General features: G+C 37.8%; 1 protein-coding gene across 5 annotated transcripts in view; it reads right to left on the reverse strand.

The window, feature by feature from the left end:
- The window catches only part of KIF13A (kinesin family member 13A), a 111,136-nt gene that overhangs the window by 51,675 nt on the left and 39,118 nt on the right, over positions 1–20,343 (reverse strand). For all 5 annotated transcript variants that reach the window (XM_062617986.1, XM_062617988.1, XM_062617987.1 and 2 more), the window contains exons 3-6: positions 16,975–16,987; positions 10,221–10,281; positions 1,220–1,312; positions 535–715 (exon numbers count right to left, since the gene is read on the reverse strand). In XM_062617986.1, coding sequence (XP_062473970.1) covers positions 535–715; positions 1,220–1,312; positions 10,221–10,281; positions 16,975–16,987 — 348 coding nt within the window. The remainder of the gene's footprint in view (positions 1–534; positions 716–1,219; positions 1,313–10,220; positions 10,282–16,974; positions 16,988–20,343) is intronic.

Genomic DNA, 20,343 nt, shown 5'->3' on the forward strand with positions numbered 1-20,343 from the left:
TATTAAAAAAAAAAAATAAAAAAATCACAACTACTTCCTGCCTAGACATCTCCAAGCCAAAGAGCCTAACCAGTATTTCTGCATAGAAAAATGGAAGAAAGAATGCCACGGGTAAATTCTGAGGTATTAATTTTCCACATTGAAAAAGTTTGACATTTAACCCATGAGAACCAAGCTGTAAATAAGTTTTGAATTCCTTCTAGCTGATGAAAATTCATGCCTGAATATGGTCTGGATCATATGACAAAAACACCCCAGAATTCACCTGTACATTGTTCATGTATTATTTGCTTGAATCATTCAATGGTACCCCAATATTTAGATTGATCCACACCAGTTACTACTTTACATATAAGCTTTACATGGATATTCTTTTCAAGTGCTTGATATCTAATCTTTTGTAAAGAAGGCTTGTGAGCATACAGTCAGGAAAAAAAACCCAAACCAACTTCTCAAGAACTTTCAAGAGGATTTCTACTTTTATAGTTTCAGAAAAAAATAAGGACGGCTGTGGGACAGAGTGAAGCTACTCACCCTTTTGGGTCAAGCAGATCTCTGACTTTCTCATTGTAGATTTCCATATAGGACACTTCAACTTTAAATGTATGAGATTCATTTTCTTCCACAGAGATTCTCTGAAATAAAGCACAACAGAGCCGTGGGATCAGACCCAGCTGCTCTGCATTGCCCATCATTGAAAAGGATTTTCCTGAACCTAGAGGAAAAAAGGAGAAGAAAATGCTTTAGAATGTAGTTTCTGAGCTACTCATTTGTTCACGAAGTACGTTTTAATTCTCTTTTTATTCCTCCAGAAGCACATATCAGAACGACACGACAGGCTATTCCAGACAGAGAGGTTGCTCTTTGGACTCCAAGGTACAGGAAAACAAAAAGAAAAATTATCTTAAATGGTTTTTCTTTTAGCATTGCTTGGGCCCCCTTTGAACACCCTCAAACATTAAAGACTGAATGAGCCTTTGGTATGAACTACTCCTTTCAGGCTTTGAAAGCAGCCCCAACAGGTACTAACTAGAACATATTTGCAGAGATGCTTTAAGAACTTTATATTGTCACTGACTGTGCTAAATGTTTAACATTTAACACTGTGATATTTCAAAGTACAATTTTTAAATATTATCTAGATTAATATTTATGTTTTGTTCATCCCACCTCCCATGTGTATGAAAAGTGTTCTTCCCCTTCAGCACACAAGACTCACCTGTCTGTCCATAGGCAAAAATACAAGCATTATATCCCTGAAAGGCCTTTTCAAGAATTCCTTCTCCAAGGCACTTGAACACCACTTCTTGACCTAGAAAATAAATATTTCAAAGTTTATTTTAAATGGACTAAAAGACTGAAATTTTCTGGAAACAAGAAAAAAAAAGTTTGCAAATTATTTATACTATTGAGTGCACTGATGAACAAACAAATGATTCCACATACAACTGCATGACAAGTTCAAAACCACTGCCTGAAACTAGTGTGTTTAAATATGTTGCCGATTTTCCTGTGAAGGGAGCAGTTCTTTGAAAAGTGTCATAAGTTGAATGCTTAGGAAATAAAATAGATGTCTAAATTTTGTATTATTTAAGTGCAAATTTTGCAATTAATATACATTCCTTATTCAAAAACTAAAACCAAAAGAGTCCTGTAACTGAATTGCAATGTAACACATTAGTGAACTAGGATATTAAAGGTACAACAAATACCATGCTCGAAACAGTAGTGGTTGTTCTCTTGGGAACTGGCCTCAAGTCTCACCATAAGCTATTATGATTCACTCCGTGACAAAGTGATGCTGGAACCAAGATGACATTCACTCTAATGACATTCAGGAAGGGAATGTATATTAAGAGGCTGCAAGACTTTCAACAGGGCTGTTTGAGGATGTAGTCTGCAAAATCCCCAGTTTGAAACACCAGCTGCAGAACTTCATAGTCTGAAAATTGCCTCCCTGTGCCAGGCAGATTTTAGATGCACTTCAATCTTTTACATGTAGAAGATGAAAATAGGCACGGTGGATGATCTTTTATTTTTTTTTTTAATAGGAAACCCCACAATTTGTACACCATGAAGAGGGTCAATGGCTTGTCTACTTTGAGTTCTGATCAGAGAATTATATCAGCTGTGTGTACACTCAAAACAAGCACAGCTGAGCTAAGGACAGTATTTATACAGCTTCTGATGTTTGGTTTTAATCTTACATTCACTGCCTGCTGACTTTCTGAACAGCTATGATCACTGCATCTCTCATTTTGCTAAGTTATTTTCAGCACTTGTCAGTCACAAGAAGTGATTTTGTACAGTGGATGCAAGAAAGACTTCCATAGTTCCCAAAATGGAACATACTGATGTAAAAAAAACTAGCTATAAATTTATACATTACATTATCCTTGAATAATTGGTAGCCCAGAAAATTCCTGCAGAACCACCTGTGCAATGATTTACAGGCACGTAACTAGAACTACAAGTACTACATTACTTTTATTTTCCTTTAACTGTAATCTAATTTCTCTTCTGCTGTAAATAAAAAAAAAAAACAACAACAAAACAGTGATGCCCTATCAAATGGTCTTTGTGTATCCTTCCAGCTGATCTTCTGAAATTCTAAAAAGTGTCACTGCTCCAAATTAAATACAGGAATACAGGAGTTAAACATAGAAGAGAATCTGCTGTACTCTGAAATAACTCCACCTCCTTCCCCATACACATTCATTCACTTCTCATTCCAAATCTATGTTGAGACAGCACTGTTCAAACAAACTGGAAACAGCTATAGAGAATGTTAAACTACAGAAGAATCAATAAAGAAAACATATCAGTGGGAGATAAGAACATAAAACACAGAAAAATTTGCTTTCCACCCACCTCCTGAGGGCCCATTTTGAAGCTACCAAATATCAAAGAAGCAGGGAGCCACTTATTATCTTGCTGAGCAAGAATGTAAACATCAAGCAAACACTTAAGGAGAGTATAATTATTAAAAGTATATATATTCCATAATAATTATGAGTGGAGAATAAAACCGTTTTTCAGAAGAGGAAAAAACCTTCTGACCAGCAATAAATCAGTAACCTTCATGTTCCCTAAGCAAAAAAAATACCCAGCAGATACCAAAGCATTATAAAACTGTGCACAGTCATGATAACCGTAAAATAACTTACAGAATCCCTTACTGCTAAATATCAGGGAAGAAAACAGGTCTGAACCTCACAGGCAAAGCTGGATTATTATTTTTTATTTTTAGTTTTTCAGGAAAAAAAATAATTTTCAAACAGTCAACACAGAGTCAGTCAGACACAGATACATAATTCTAAAATGGTACTTTTATAACAGGTTTTAAGAGCTCAGCAAAACCAGCATAGACAAACAGGTCATTACAGAGTGATGTTTACAGTAACCAGACAAATTGCCATGGCATAAAATAAGATTTGTTTTTAAATGCACTAATAGAAAAGAGTGCAAGATGTTAAACTTCAATCATGGATATTTTACGCATTTGCTAATGCAATGCACTGTTGAGGGTAACAGCATATCATCCAAAATATTTGGTTAGTTTTCATTAAGAAACCTCACTGTTTCTCCCACAAATTTAATTAGTGGGTTTGCAAACTGATTTCAAGATCTGTATTATATGTAATTATGTTTATGGGCAGTTACAGTCAAAAGAAATAATGCAGTTCCATTGTCTACACTAATGCATTTTTGTTTGCTAAGTAAACCTGTATCACCTGCAATTAATACTTTTGCTTACAGAACTTTTCTTCCATAGACACCTAGTGTTTAGAGGTAAGCAGAAGTTTTAAGCTGATTCCAACTTAATTTACAGTAAAAGGGAGAAATACAGGAAAAAACCCCAACCATATTTAGTTAACAGAAAGATTTCCCCTACACCAACCTTTACTGTCTTTTAGACAAGGTTTCCCAATCTTCCAGCTGGCTAAGACCATATAGGCTCTTACAGAGGCAACTAAAGGCTTGAGACCAAAACACCCATCCCCTCTCCCATCTTCTGCTCAGAACATGGGCAAGCCTTGTGTGACTGACAGACATGCAGTCAGCCAAGCTGGGGAGAGCATACCCAAGGCTGTTAAGTACACAGGATAAGGAGACAAGCTGCCAGTTCTCACCAGCCAGGATCTCCTGTCTGCTCATCCCTTTGAGGACTAGGGAGCTAAGTCTAGTGAATTCTCCTTACAGATGACAGCCTAAAAAAATCTTATTTCCTTTAGTTTAAAGAGCAAGACTGTCAACCTGGAATCACTCAGTGAGAAAGATTAACAGTGCTGCTGTGTACCCTGTACCTCTAGTTATGTCACATGTGGCAGTGCCCCTGATGCTGCAAGGTGGAAAAGCCTACTAAGACACTGTTAGAGATGCTCTGCTAATCAAAACCTGAGAAACACTGAGGGATGCCCACTCAGTTCTGAAGGTGTACATCAAGACAACAAGAAAACCTTTTCTGCATTTACCAGACAATGAAGTTGTACAGCTGTAACTGTCTTCACAGCCTCAAGACATTATCTGCACATTTTGACAAGTGTAACAACAAGCCTGACGCTAACAGTAGGCGGAAAACAGTAACTCTTCAGTAGATTAAATTAACAACTCTCAATCTCTCAGGCTGCCACTTCCAGGAGGAGATGGACCCAAGAATCTCTCCATTAGCTCTTAGGACTGAAGATGATTTTCAGTCCTAAGAAACTCTTCACTATGAGGGCACAGGTTCCCCAGAGAAGATGTGGCTGCCCCATCCCTGGAAGTGTTCAAGGCCAGGTCAGATGGGGCTTGGAGCAACCTGGTCTAGTGGAAGGTTAGTTCCTTCCGTCTAGTTCCTGCCCCCCTGTGGGTGGGGGGGCTTGGAACTAGATAATCTTTATGGTCTCTTCCAACCCAAACCATTTGATGATTCTATGATTTTCACATGTTCATCACTCCGACATGCTTTTGACATTCTTCCATAAATATATAAATCAAGATAACAAATGTTGCAGTAACCACACTAAAGATACAGAAGACTTCAGCATTCAAAATGGTATCTGTGACTTACCTGAAAGCTAAAGGAAACCCATCCTCCCCTCAGATTTACATTTTTAACCTACATTCCTGGAACTTTCAAATGCCATGCTTGTGCTATTACTATGTATCAAGGGTATTTAGCATGGCACTTGGAAGCTAAAAAGTTTTTTTTACATGTTCTCTACCTACTGAAACGGCTGGGTATCCAACAGAAAAAAATTTAAAACAAAGGTAGCAAAGTATGGCAATGCACATGTAAACAGTGGCTCTTAAATTATTAAGAAACCTAAAATAAAGACTTCATATTATCTACCCATAGAGCTGCATGCAAAAATCTTAGAAATCAGAGTTGGAATCTCTAAGCCAGTATGAATTATTGGAACATTTAAATTTGGAGAACATGCAAGATAATTAAAAGTCCCCGAAAACAGAAACATAAATATATAGCCTAACATGCAGAAGCACAAAGCAGAATTTTCAGAACAAGGTATTAAATTAATCTAACATCCCTATGCTCTTTCCCCTTCTCTTCCTCCAAATCATCCCCTAACAGTTCCTGAAGCCCCAGTCAGGAAATCCAACTTGACAGTGCAGCTGGTGGAACCTCCACATTGCAGAGAAACCCTAGGACCCCTTTCACAATCTGCAAAATTAAGCTATTTACAAATAAAGCTTAAACATTCTCAAGTTTGCCTGACTGGTGACAAACAGCAGAAGAGAAAAAAGAAAAGGGAGGTGAGGAAGGAGGGCCACTCCATTTCCAACAAAACTCCCTTTTAAAACGGCAATTGCTGCCTTTCCCAAGAGCTGCCCAATTAGCAACAAACACATTCAAGTTGTACTGTAACTAAAATTTGTTTCAGTGTGAGATTTTTAGATGTCTAGTATTTCTAGTTCACAACAACCTGTCAACTTGAAACAGGGATGGCTCATCTTAGCACAGAGTCATCCAGCCAGGTTGTGACTGCAACATTATGACACAACACTGGCACTCCTGAAACCCCCTCCCTTACACAGCAAAAATACCTAGAACCAAGTTAACACGTTATGTACAACACTGAAAAAATCAAGTCTCTTAAGGACTTAATCTTTAAGCCAGAACATTTTAATAAGCAAATCTTGATAGCAATAAATTATAGCTGCTTCCATGACTTAATAATTACAATAAAACCTGATCTGTGGAGATCAGAATTATTAAAAGCTCTGCTAGATAACAGTATTTAAAGAATCTCTTTAAAATGGGAAGAAAGATGCTTATGGCTCACCTTAACAAGAATCTAAAAGCACAACAGCCAGCATCATCTAACTATTACAGCCTAATATAACAGTACTGACAAACCACTGGAGTCTTTACTGTCATAAGCCTTAATCCACTAAAAGTTCTCCAGTGCTTCAAATTAGGTACTGTAATGTCTGTCTCAGGTGCCTGACCCATACAGCACTAAATCCCCACTAAGTTTCCCTCAAATGTGCATGTCTGATGTCAGGTATGTGACATGAAACTAAGCCCCACATACCATGTAGAGGCTCCTCTTATAAAAAGGGGAATGGGAAGGGGAAGAACAAAGCCAAGGGAACAGTAAAAAAGGCAAGAAAGGGATAGGTTTCTCCCATGTAACAGCTTAAATATTAGTCAGAATTGCAGACCGACACTCATGCCTGATCAAAATTTACAATCTCTCGTGAGGGCAGAAGCGTACAGTTCTTTAAGGCAATTTGTTTCCTTTTAAAACAGCTGCTGAACGAGCAGTAGTCAGCACACATATTTCCGATGAAATTAAATCTTAGCCCAAAGTCAGGTGTTTAGCCTTTCAGGGCAATGCAGCCTGCAGAAACACAGAACTGAGATTTCAGGCCAAATGTGATGCAGCTTAAGGAATTTCCACCAACAAGTTGATACAGCACGGGTTCCTTGGAATGGACCTGCCCAAGTGCCATGGTAGTTATTTATACCATCTCCTGAATCCTTCCCAAACTGAAGGGTTTCTTTCCTTCCTTTTCAAAATCCACTTCACTGCAGACTTCAATAGGCTCTTACTGTTGTCTAGGCTTAGAACAAAGAATTCTTTGTTCTCAACTCAGAGAATTTCTCAATGTTCTCCTCTCCACCAAAATGCTGAGCTGTTATTTGTCTCTGTGAGCTGTTCAAGACAAGCAGGTGCTACCCATGAACTGATTCTTGAACTATTCAAGTCAAGAAACAGACAGGAGTAAGAAGTTACTCTGCTTAGTCTCAAAATATCTCTCCTGCAGCCTGTAAGGCAAAGCTCCAGCCCTTTTCCAGATCAAGGCAAACTCATTCTATCCTAGAAGCAAATACCCTTCTCTCCTCAAAAATTTATTTCATTGACCTATTTTTGTTTTGTTTTTCTGATAAGAGATTCATATTCTCACTGAGTACCCAATTGTGCCTTTCAGAATTAAACAGACAAAAAAGGTGCAGGAGCTAACATCTGATGAAGAGCACAAACCCAAAGATTGTAACTGTTTCTTGTGTGGAACAACCCAGCCACAAATTATTCAGAAGCACAGAGCATCAGTATTCAGAGTAATCCTCCATCTACCTGCTAACTCATTGAATTAAAAAAATCAAAACCAAAAAAGAAACAAAACCCAAACCAAAATGAACAAAAAAACAACACCCCCACAAAAGAAACCACCCATCCACTTTAGCATCGATTATAAACACTTCATTTTCAGTCATAAAAGCAATTCAGAGGGGGTTCTGGACCTTGCAATCTCTAAGATGCGATGCCAAGTTGTTAAAAAGCCTCCATCTCCTACAGCATCTGAAAGCAAAGCACACTTACACAAAGGTCTTGTAAAGAGCTTACTCCTTTTCTATGCTCCAGACTCTCTCTTGGCTTTAAGAGACAGAATACTGCAAGAACAGCTGCAAAGATCCCCTCTAGGTATGTTTCATCACATGAAGGTTACCTTCACTATTCTGTTAGTGAGACTGATGGATCGTTTTAGAATTTTAGAACCCAATTTTCCAGTGGGGAAAAAAAAAAAAAATTGCTAAAAAATCAATTCTGTTACCAATAGCAACAATCTCTGTGTTTTCAAATGCTGGAAAGAGAAGGTAACTTCCAAAATGGAATAAGATCCCTTGTGCTTCCTGAACACAAGTTCAGAAAGAAAGTTAGTAAGTACAAAGTAAACCTTATGTTTAGCCAACAAAGTTGAAGACATCTCACAGAATAAACTAACTATAAGAGAAGATGGCTAATCCCATTTCATGGTCAACTCTGCTCCCCCACAGCCTGAACGTTGTAACCAATCACCCAATTAAGCAATGAACTTTATCCAAACAAGAACCTCTCTCTTGTGCAAAAAATATTAGTAAGTGCTAGTAGTACTGTAGATCAATCAAAGCGAAAACTAAACCTAGCCCATAATCACATGTGACAGCTTTAAGGATCCTGTAACAAACATGCATTCCAGGAAAGCACAAACTTTGGTTTTGTTGACATACAAAACCACCCCAAAACCAACACAGAAGAGTTACCTAACTAAGCCAAGACTTCATACATATGCTGTCTGCAGTTCACGCCATATTGTGAAGTTTCTGACGTCGTACATGTCAATTGACAAAATGTTTAATATGTTGTGATATACACCACACTACATCTGCTTATCATAATGCAAGATGAGCATGTTTTGGTTTCGTACAGAGAGCAATGCCTGACAGGGTAGCCTAGAACTTGAGAATGTCTGGTTAAACCTTTCACATCTTCCAGTGTACTTCTTTGATGCAGATTAAAGGGTTTCTCAAGTAACTAAATTAGTCTCACATGACTTTTATTTTTCAAGTATTTTACTTAAGCCTGAAGCTCATATATTAGTTATATTTACAAGCACTCTGGACTTAGATTTCAAGCTTTATACATGTTTCTTTTTAATTGTGCCTGCATTCACAGAGATTACTTTGGGCAGGGAGTATTTAATACATCTGTCTACCTAGACCTAGAACTCCACTGAATTTGCCTGTAGACAGAAACAAGTTTAACTGGTTAGGGATGTTTCTGTGGTCTCCCTCTTCTCTATCTGTGGTTTATAAAACGCAGCTCCCAGCTGCACACTGGAGGCAAGTGGAGCCAAGATCTGAGTATGTACCATCACCTTCTTCCTTTAGAAGGAATGGAAGCATGCAGACACAAATAGAGGTACTGCGTGCTCCAGACTCTTAACAACCTGAATTAAGAATACGGTGCAGTGCACATGATCAATACAAAGACAGTTACTGAAAGACAAGGAGACACAGAAGTTTTTTGCCTGATGAAACATATATTTGCTCAGGCAAGCAAGAAATACAGTGGAATCTATGATCAAGTGCAACTCTCAAGATTTGGGATTTGATACCAGGGACTACAGCAGTCAGACATATATTTTAACATAAGTATATGACAGTTCATATATTAGACCACTGATCTCAATCTTTGAGCTAATTAACCCTATCAACCTTCAAGATTTCTTATGGGCCACAGAACTTTGTGATATGAATACCTAAATTGAGTGGGTTTTTTTTCATCCTTTCCATGGTCCACAGCTTTAAAATCCCAGTGTTCAGAGTCAGCTCTACCAAAACAAGTCCTCTTATGAAGTATGAAAATGCTAATACACAAATCCAGTTATGAGAAAACTAACTATTGGGATTACAGTCTTGCCTGGATTATCCAGCTTTTGAGAGGAAGGAGTCATAAAGCTGAGCACTCAAAACCACTGGAGATCTGAACTTTTAGACTATGAATGACTTGAAAGACTTGAAATAAGCACGCTACCTGAGGAGAACATGCTTTATTCTTCTCATGCACAGGAACACGGCACTGAAAACACACACATTCATCACTAGCATTAGTCATAAGAAATCACTGACGCAGAACTGGAATTTCATTCTAAGTGACAGAAGAAATCCTCACAAAAGGCACTGCCAGGAGATAAAAAAGACCATTACAGGTTGGATGTAAAAAGCACCCTCCTAAACCCCTCCTGGGCACCTTAAAGCTTCCATTCCTTCTGAACTGAGGCACCAGAACTCAGATGACTCAATCCCTGTAAAAATGAGGAATCCACTTCTGTGAAGAAATCTCTTGAACATCACAGTTCAAAATGAAAAAAAAACTTCCATGAAACACAAACCCAAACTCTGTGTTCTCAAATTATTCACACTACCAGATGTATGGAAAATAGTTTACCTGCATATTTTGTGGTGTTTGATTCATCCATGGACCAGAAGCAGTGATCAAAGGCAAACACCTGTAGAAGCATATAAAAAGACAAATTAGGAACTCTGGTTACACAGCATGTCTCTTAAAGCAGTACAATCTGTGACTCTTGAATTGCAGTTAGACTGCACTGTTTTCTGTGGATCCTAAATCAGAAATATAAAAAGGCTTCATCTGCAAGAATACTTTTGGGAAATCTTGAGAGTCACAGAACTGCAATACTTATTTTCTATCTGTATTATTCACAACACTGCTCACTGAATCTCTTAATATAGACTTGAAAACTCAGCCAAAACCTAATAATTATCTCCACTCTTCTCTAGGCAGTAATGCTGACAAAAGTTTCTGCCAGAGCCTGCTTTAATGAAAAGACTTAATACTACTTCAGTCAAGAGTTCCAGCTGGGTAGAAATCAAATGAGATTCAATATTGTGCTCAGTGGACTTGTGTACCTGGAAGAGCATCTTGTAAAAACACTTAATACGCTGGGATTTGATCCAAGTTACTTTTTCTGCACATCTGAGCGTATCATGGTATAGACATTCAACACTGTTGTTTGACAGCTTTATATTGCCACAAACACACCTTAAGCTGAAACGCATTTTCCACATTTTACCATGGTGAACTGACTGCGGATGAGTAAATTATACAAATTCTTTTTCTTTTCCCTTTGGGATCCCAAGAGGACAGGAAACAACCCAAACAACCTTCTTTGTTAAAACTTCCCATGAGCCAAGATTTTCTCTGCCTGGTCTTCCATCAGCTGATCTCCTTAGTGAGACAAGCCATGAAGGTTAACATAGAGAAAGAACCACAGGCTCTATTGGCAGAAACACCAAATTCCTTGTGGGACAAACCCTGAAGTGCAGAAGAAGATGGATCATTTCCTTTCGGCTTTTGGGGATGTAGAACATCTTGGATTCCCTGCTACTGTACAGTTACTACACCATCTGATCTACAGATATACTGTAAGCTAATTCTTCCCAAAATGTCTGTTGCTGGGAGTATTTCAGAAGGCTTAAACCAGGTAGCACAGTAACCTCACCTCCTTCCCTTTCCCCCAGCGTAATGCAAAACACATCAAATGGCCCAAGAGAAGACTCCATACTGAGACAACATTTAGTCCACAAAAGGAAAAAGAGTTCTGGAATTCCCTTTTGAAAACAAACAAACACATAATACCAATCTAACAGGGAGGTCTAAGTCACTTACTGCAGGACAAATAGAATGAGACAACTTCATGAGTCAGGATGTTCCCTGATGTGGCAGAGTTAAAGATGTAGCTTTGCTATCGAAATATAAGCAAAATGCAACAGTCACCTCATCTCCACATAAGTAGGGGCTTAAATTACTAAGTAGGGGCATGTGTTTGTTGTGCTTCAGATCTAAGCATTAAGAACTCCCTGTCATCAGTAAGAATGCTCTAACCCTTCTCCAAACTTTTATAATCCAAAACCTACTGTTTCTCTTCTCACATTCCACTTGTATGAACTTTTCATCACAGGACTTGGTAACAATATCTATCTACAGTGGATCATGCTGCCCAGTTGAAAGAGTTACCCAGCTACACATGCTCTTGTGTAATGACTTAAACGTCAATGCAGCAGTACTGTAGGCCTATTTAATCTGTTGTCCTATGCATTTTCCCCTTGTTTAACATGGAAAATCATGACAGGATTATTCAGTGACTCCTAATTTAAACATTGAGACTTTAAAAAACTCAAATATGTGCTTTCAGCCAAGCATTTCTCATAGAGAAGCAGCTTTTTTTTTTTTTTGAACAGTAAAAATTGGTCAGACTGTTGAGGGTTCAAAAATGACTATGCAAGAGGAAGAAAAAAATTCTGTCTCAAGATAAAACCAAAGTAAATATAGCATTTTAGTATCTTTTCATACATAAAAAGCCAGGACATGGCCTTGGTCTATATATAAAACTTGTTCTGGAAATTTGCCAAATCCTTCTAGCAGAAGTAACAAGATTACTTTAAAATAAAAAAGCATCAGGCAAAAAAGTGGAAACTGCTGGGGCACCACTATTTGTGAAACGTGTACAGCAGCTGCAGTAAAAATCCCTTCTCCATTAAAACAGATGGGCAAACATTTCAAAATTATTTTGATCAGTGGTGACAAAACAGCAACCTTGAACATTCCCAGCAATGATAATTTAAGGAAGTGCCTAATCAAAGCAATTTTCAGGACAACTCAGACCTTTGGGAAAACAGATTTCAAATGCAAGAATTAACAGAGTAAGAAGGCATAAAAGAACAAGAAACTTGGCCCCAGTCAGTGAGGCTCTTCCCCAGGTACCTAATGAAGGCATTTCACAGGAAATGCCTGTAGGACCGTGTCCTACCTGAAGAGTGACCCTTTTGATCACCTTTTCTGTTCAAAAATGGCTCACTAGTTACTATTTTCCTGACCTCCAGTACAAGAACTGTAGGACATGCAGTCACAAGAGCAGCACACAAGCACACTCAGGATCAAGACACAGAACCTAAGCTGTGATGGAAAAGAAAAAACCCTCAGTCTTATCCTTGGTGCTCCCTTCCTTCTTCCATTTTCACTTATTATTATTCTTTGAAAACAAAAATGTTGGGTATCACTTTTTCTTTCGATAGGAGTATTCTCCCCAAGATCTATTTCCTCGAAGAAGGTATTAAGCCTCCTGTCAATATAATTATTGAAGCTATCAGGAGTTCTGATAATGCTGAAGTCTCAAACTCAGTGTGGCCAATACTCACACTGGGAATTACTGGGCACTGGAAAATGCCTTTTTAGCTTTTTGAATAAAGCAAAAATCTTTACCAACTTCTATATATAATCTATATCAAAACTACTATTGAAACATTTGGAGAGCGAGATCTGTGACACACAAACAGAACTTTTTAAACTTCGAGCTCTCTCCCTGAATTAGGTTTTAACTACATTTTGGAGAATCTATTCCATTTAGGTGTTTTAACATCAAAAGAAAAAAAGGCAAATATTTTTGTTTGAAATTCAAAGTTTTAAGTTGCTACCTCTATCTCCACTGAGATTTCCTGAACTTAGAGTTACTTTTCTAAGCATTTTGAGTAAGCCTCTGACTATATGGGCAAGTATTTCTACTTTCCTACTACTCTGATGTCAATTCCATAGCCACTGAACCAGGAAGCTTAATGTATTTTCAGAAGGTAAGCAAAAAGGGAAAACCACGAAAGACAGGTACAGACCTACTTCAAGTGTCTGCACAGGTAGGCGTTCAACCTCAAGCAGACGTAAGTTCACACAGGTGTTGGCCAGTTCTCACAACCAGACCCAGAATTATTCTGGGCTTTTAAATTACAGAGGTAACTAGGAAACAAGCCTTACAACTGTCTTATTTTTCCAAGATTCTATTCCTCATGCCTCATCCTAGCATCTAAAGAGAAAGCTAGATAAAAGGAAACTGCCAAGAACCTGCCCCACTAGGGTAGTAGCTTCTAAGCCAAACGTTTTAAGTGGAGCAAAGGGACAAAACAGGGTCATTTTTTTCCCTAGCTCTATTATTTCAGCATTTGAAACTGCACAATACTTCCAGTCTGAGTAGTATAGCAGCTGTAAAAAAGCTTGGACATTGCATTTCAGACATCTAGAACTAGTCAAGTAACACAGCTACAAGTAATGGAACGTGACTCACCAGGACAGACCCTGCACAACTGGAAGTCCATAGTAAAAATATGTATACAAAGTTGAGTATGTACTCATTGTATATTCATTGTAAGCATTTTAACTCACAAACATTACATCACCAACATAAAAATGGAATGTAATGAGAAAGAATTAGCCAGTAAATGTTAGATCCTGGTACTACTGTATCCAGTGTCAGTGTACGTGGGCACATGGAATCATAGAATAGTTAGGGCTGGAAAGGACCTTAAGATCATCTAGTTCCAACCCCCCTGCCATGGGCAGGGACACCTCACACTAAACCATGTCACCCAAGGCTCTGTCCAACCTGGCCTTGAACACCTCCAGGGATGGAACATTCACAACTTCCTTGGGCAACCCATTCCATTGCCTCACCACCCTTACATTAAAGAACTTCTTCCTTATATCCAGTCTAAACTTCCCCTGCTTAAGTCCCCTGTAATAGTTACATAGGCCAATTTTACATTATAGAGAGCAATACTCGAAGTGTTATTAACTATTAGAAATTAAATAAAAGAATTGTTCTGGTAACCCCAAAGTTTAAGTAAAGGAAAGATAAAGGGCTTTGATTCAAATTTCTTCAGCAAACACCTACAACAGCTTAAGACAGCTGTTGGCTATTTTGCTAAGGAGGCAGCTAGATCTTATGGCTTCCATAGCAAAACTGTGATGCAGGTCCATGCACCCACTGTATCAGGGAAAAATCTGGAGTTTTGTTTCAAATTCACCTGTACCTGTGGCTTTAAACAACATTTCAGGTTTTAAACTAGAAGAGCCATTGTACCTGACCACTACACAGCATTAACTTCTCACAGAATCAGAAAAGACAGCCATGGGGTAATCACATTTTAAATAGCCAAACCAATAATCTGCGGAACTTGCTTTTATTAAAGCCCCTAATCCATGGCTTGAATTAATAATTTTATGAGTTTACAAACTGAAGTATAGCTATGTGAACTATTTACAGGTAATGGGTACCATATCCAATATTAAGTGCTTACCAGATTAAGCCAAATTACATAATTAGTGTTAAAAGGAGTCTAATTTCACATTCATTATTCATTGTTTGGAAGCCTAATCCTCAGTATAGACCAGACAGAGTCTTGGGCTTCCAGTATTTAGCAATACATTGTCCAGACTGAACACAATCCCTAACATACTGTCTATGTAGCTACAAAATATTGTAAATGCACAACTAAGGTTTAATTGCCATTTCCATCTGACCAACAGGTGGCAAATTAATCATGTTTTGTGTTTTTAAGAAATGACAAACACAAGACCTACCACAGGCCTAAAAAAGCAGGAATAGAAAACCTGAAGTTAGCCTACAGAACAGCTCACAAACCTCAGTTCAGAACAGCCATTTTACCTTTGTGGGAAACTTACAGGAAAAGCCCAGGTAATAAACACAATGTTCACAGATATAGCAAAACACCCTAATATCCTTATATAACTTTTCCTACCAGTGCTTCAGAGCTACCAAGTTGAACTGGGATTACAGTTCATCCATGACAGATGATGAACTGGCTCGTTAAAGCAAAGAAACTTCCAAAAGTCATGAAAATTTTAAAAAATCCTGATTTGAAGATCAACTACATGCAGCACCTTAAAAACTGTATAGCTCAAGAACCATTCAATCTCATATCTTTAAAAACAACATCTACTTCCAGTGGTAGTAAGAGCCACCTTCCATCTCAAAGAGATGGACATTTCATACAACATCGTAAGTTTAGGTATTAATGAGCATCTAACTATATACCTAACACTACTACTACCATCATGGCATATATACACAAGCTGCACCTGTAATGTTTTTGTCCAAGAAATGCAAGGTTATAATTAAGCTTTGACAGAATGTCAAGAATAACTTTATCTGCCTGTAATGGAACACGAATGATAAAGTACAGAAAATGAATGCCCTTGTAAAAAAGTTTTTGTGAAATTACAATGACAGAAAAGAGGGGTCTTTTTGCATTTTAAAAAAAAAAAAAGATGAAATTCTTTCATATTAAATACTACATTTGATTAGTAGAACTTCATAAAATGCTTTCCAAAATTTTGAGAAACTAATAAGAAAAAAAACAGGTCCATAATTTTAAGAAATTGAATCAAGAGTCGGGGGATGAGGTGGAAATCAATACAGCTTTCCCTTTTAAAATGTAGTACCAGTGTTATTAATTGTCACCTGCTGTGACCTTAAGTTATATACTTTTGTTTGACTTTTCAAATATGATTATTTCATTTCATGTTAAAATAGTCTGCTCCATTTTCCCTGCCTATTGGGAGCAAGATACCTCACTACTGAGAAGCTGTTGTCTTCTGACACTTAAAAAATTAATCAAAACAATAGATATTTAGATTTTATTTTTATATATATATACACACACGTGTATAAAATAGCTGCCTGAACCATAAAGTACATAAATATCCATGCAAGACAGATATATACATCATTATGCCTCCCAATTTCTATTCCCAAAAGGCCTACAGAATGCTCTGCTGCACCTGCAGAACTCAGATTTGCATATATTGTTTTTTGAAGATCACAAATGAAAGAAAATAATATGATGTAATGCAATAGCTCATTCAGAGCTAACTACAGCTTTCTGCTGTAAAAAGTACCATCTAACAGAAAGGATAAAATTATCATTAGGTTTCTGAAGCAAAACACCAATGCAGTGTTTTGCACATGCTGACATGACGTAGTTCTCACAGTCTTTATTTTAAATTTTAAGCAGGACTGTATGCAGTTAAATGTTTGACACATTATATGTATTTACTCTTGTTTACTTACTAATGTTTTTTGGAATGCATTAAGATCATGGTTTCTCCTGGTCACAGCTTTAATAAGTCACGCTTTCCCTGCATGTCAGCTGGATTAAAATATTTTTCTGGCATTATAAAGTCTTTAACTTAAAAGTACGAGGAATAGATTTTTTCATGTATTGTCATTTATCAAATCTGTATTTGATCACATCCTACAGCAATATGCTCAACACTTCTTCATTGCTCAACATCTGCAAGCAGGTACAAATGCAAAAAGAGACAAAACACTTACCTTAGGTGGTTTTCTAGATGATTGTCAAAAAAATCAGTGACGATGAGAATTACGAATACACCATTCACATAAAGGGAAGGGAGAAAAGAAAAAGAAAAGAAACATAATCAGTGTACATCATTACTGCCATCTGAACATTTTTGTAATCCACAGTGTATTTAAGAATAATCAAACCATAAGGTATTTGTATGATGCATCACAGCTTTTTAAACCATTTAAGTAACTACTTTACTAATACAGACCCACATGAAAAAGAAAGGAAAACGTCAGATTCCTTGAAAGTATAAAAATCTAACAGCACTTGGTTCTAGAAGGAAGACAACCATCCATTTTGTCAAAGTCAAACCACAGCTCATGTTTGTTTCTTCACCCAGGATGAAGGTCCACTGACTTCAGCAATGTTACACATGTAAAACCAAGGTAAGAGTCAAATAAATGTTTCTTGTAGAGATCATAGAATTGTGAAGAAAAATAAACCTGTGTTTTGTTTTCCCTAGCCACAGAAAACCTACACAGAGCACAGGAAGCCAACAAATAAACACCATTACCCTTTATACACAACTCCAATGAGCACAAGCAGAAATAAAACAGAAATGACAGACCCCCACACTAAAGACAGCAGCTCAGAGTACTTCAACTTGTCCTTAAATGCTTTTATGCTTCTGCTGTCAGCCATAAGACCACAAAGTAAATTAAATCACCTGCTTTTTTTGGCAGGATTGGTTTTAAGTGAGATTGCTGCCCTGTCTTGCTATATAGCCCTGTGCTCGCTAATACCAATGCAAGAGAGAAGGTGAAAGTATGGTGCAGAATTAGACTGACTTTGGCCATTTATGAAAACTACAACCTTAGGCATATGTCCAAATTATGTACTGAAATAGGCCTGAAGTAATACACAGAAGAAATTTCCACTTGATCTTCATATCTAGGAAAAAAAAAGAAAACCAACCAAAAAACAAAACAACAAAACATACAAACATGGATGGATAGGAAAAAAACAACCAGTAAGGTCTACAGACCTACAAGCAGAGAACATGGTAAGGTTTCTAAGATACAGATATGGATGAAAGGTCTCTATCTACCCAGTAAATGACATGCTACACAAAATTCAAAGCTATAGAGGGGCTACATTCTCAGTGCAGAAACACATGGGACAAGGGCATGCTTTCTTCCACCAGACTGCACATACTGACTCCACCAAGTCTGGGGGAGAAGAACACACTGAGCAGTTTTCTTAGCAACCCACAGTACAACAGCTCAGCAAAAAATGCTGAGGAGACAGAAATCCACAAACGTATCTTATGCAATTTTTTCTGCCCAGTCTCAGCAGCTACATGCCTGCCTAAACCAGAAGTTACATAGCTGGTACATGGTATTGGTATAATGCAAACACACTTCACCTCTGCGCCAAACCACTCATTTCACCTGTAGCCTTTCATTAACAGTGGCTACACAGGCTCAGTTCATCACTAGCTCTTATCCGGATGCCTCAGAACTTGTGCAGAATGCACTGCTCTCTAACTGAAAAATACATTTAGCTGTACCTTGAATATTTTTCACTTGAATACATTTTCTGATGTGATGAAAACTGAACATTATCAGCTTGTCCAGCCAGAGGCCCAGCACAAGCTCTAAACTTCCAATCCTTTCAAAGAAAGCCATTCAAAAGTTTTTTATAAAGCTTTTAAATACACTCATATCTTGAAAAAAAATTCCAGAATGCATTAGCTTTCCTTGGGAATTCCTGATAGACTGCTGTACAAGTTCAGCAGATGCCCTAAACAGTTAATTGAAGGAAAAACCAACAAAAAATGTATCAACTGTATTTTTTTTCTGAGATCATTCTTATAAGCCCCAATTGGAAAGGGTACAGAACATCACTGAAGTAAACAAATGGTTTGACACATTTCTTAAGATATTTACTTAAGCAATATAAGCCACTTTTAGGAAGTTTCCTCTTATTTTTCTCTGATGCCCATTTTAAGAAAAGCATAATAGTAATTTTCAAACCTCTGGTGCATATCAGAGCTTCTCAGTTGAAAGCAAGATGCTCACCCCTGATCCTCTGAATTTCAAAGCAACAGGAGCTGCAGCTTCCTAACATATGTGACATTCTACTACTCTGAGCTCTTTGGCTATTAAGACCAAACTAGCAACTCCAGAAGTCACCTGCTAGCATCACCAGCAGCAAAATGCTCAAGGGCCTCTGGACTAAGCCAGCTATACTGGCTCACAGGATAGAATTTCTTAAGCTATTTGGAAATTCCAGCTAACTAACTCACTGTAACCGTTATCCTGGCAGTGATTCAGATGGAGATACTCCAAAAATACTTTCTTCAAAGGACTCAGACTGATAAATAAAGAACTGTTTACAGTTTACCAGAAATCACATCTGTAGCAGTTTAAAGATGTGCTATAAAACCTGCATTAGCATCCATCAGTTTTTCACAGAATTTTGTTTTGTTTTAGTACATGCTTCATGGTTTCTTTCCTTACCCATAAACCAGAAACTTTAAGCTTCATATACAAGTGAATTTGTCTTAATCTTTACCAAACGCTGACTATAAAACTGTGGTGATTCCATGTCATACCTGGGACTGGGAGGGAGAAGAAGCTGGGGGGGGGGGGGGGGGGGAGAGGGGCTGAGGGAAGAGGAACAGACAAGAGATCAGAGATACAACAGTTGGAATTGTTAATTCCATGTCTAATCACCCGTGGCATCAATGACAACATGCAGGTATACCTATTGAATGACAACAAAATCCTCTCTAGAGTGGACAGCTAGTGCACACTTAAGGAAATTATCAGAGTTACCTAACCTTGCAGTTCTACACACAACTAAATCTACATAACAGTAGATTTTGGCTTAACCTAATGAAGGGCATCTTCCACCTGCACACTCAGATGGAAGACTGACTTTATTCACATGGCTATAGCTTAAACCCAAGGTAAACACCACCAAGAGCCTGTAAAATACTCTCATAGGTCAAAGGAAAAGTATGAATTTCAACGACCACAAAGCCCACTGAGCCTGTGAACTTCCTCCTGCCTTTGCCCTTAAGTCATTATGATTTTAGTAAAATATCACTAGAACGATTTTCTAACTTCACTGAGCAGTATGTCCTCTGCAGATATCTACTCAGGTTTTATCTTTTACAACAGTACTAAGCCTCTCCTGTCCTGCTTGGCTAACACGCATCAAGATGACAGAGGGTAGCTACCTCAAATTTTTATCTAGAAGCAGAAAACCCAAATTCCAGAAAGTTTTGTGCTAATACAAACATTTTTTTTTTCCCTGTTGTCTCTTGCTAAAACTAAACTCTTAATGCTTCTCACCTTTGCTAAGAGAAGTGATTCACAGTGTCAGTT

Source organism: Pezoporus occidentalis, unplaced genomic scaffold (assembly GCF_034315485.1).
Source record: "Pezoporus occidentalis ecotype Australia unplaced genomic scaffold, CSIRO_AGI_Poc_V1 ctg2, whole genome shotgun sequence".
In the NCBI taxonomy this organism is placed as follows: Eukaryota; Metazoa; Chordata; class Aves; order Psittaciformes; family Psittacidae; genus Pezoporus; species Pezoporus occidentalis.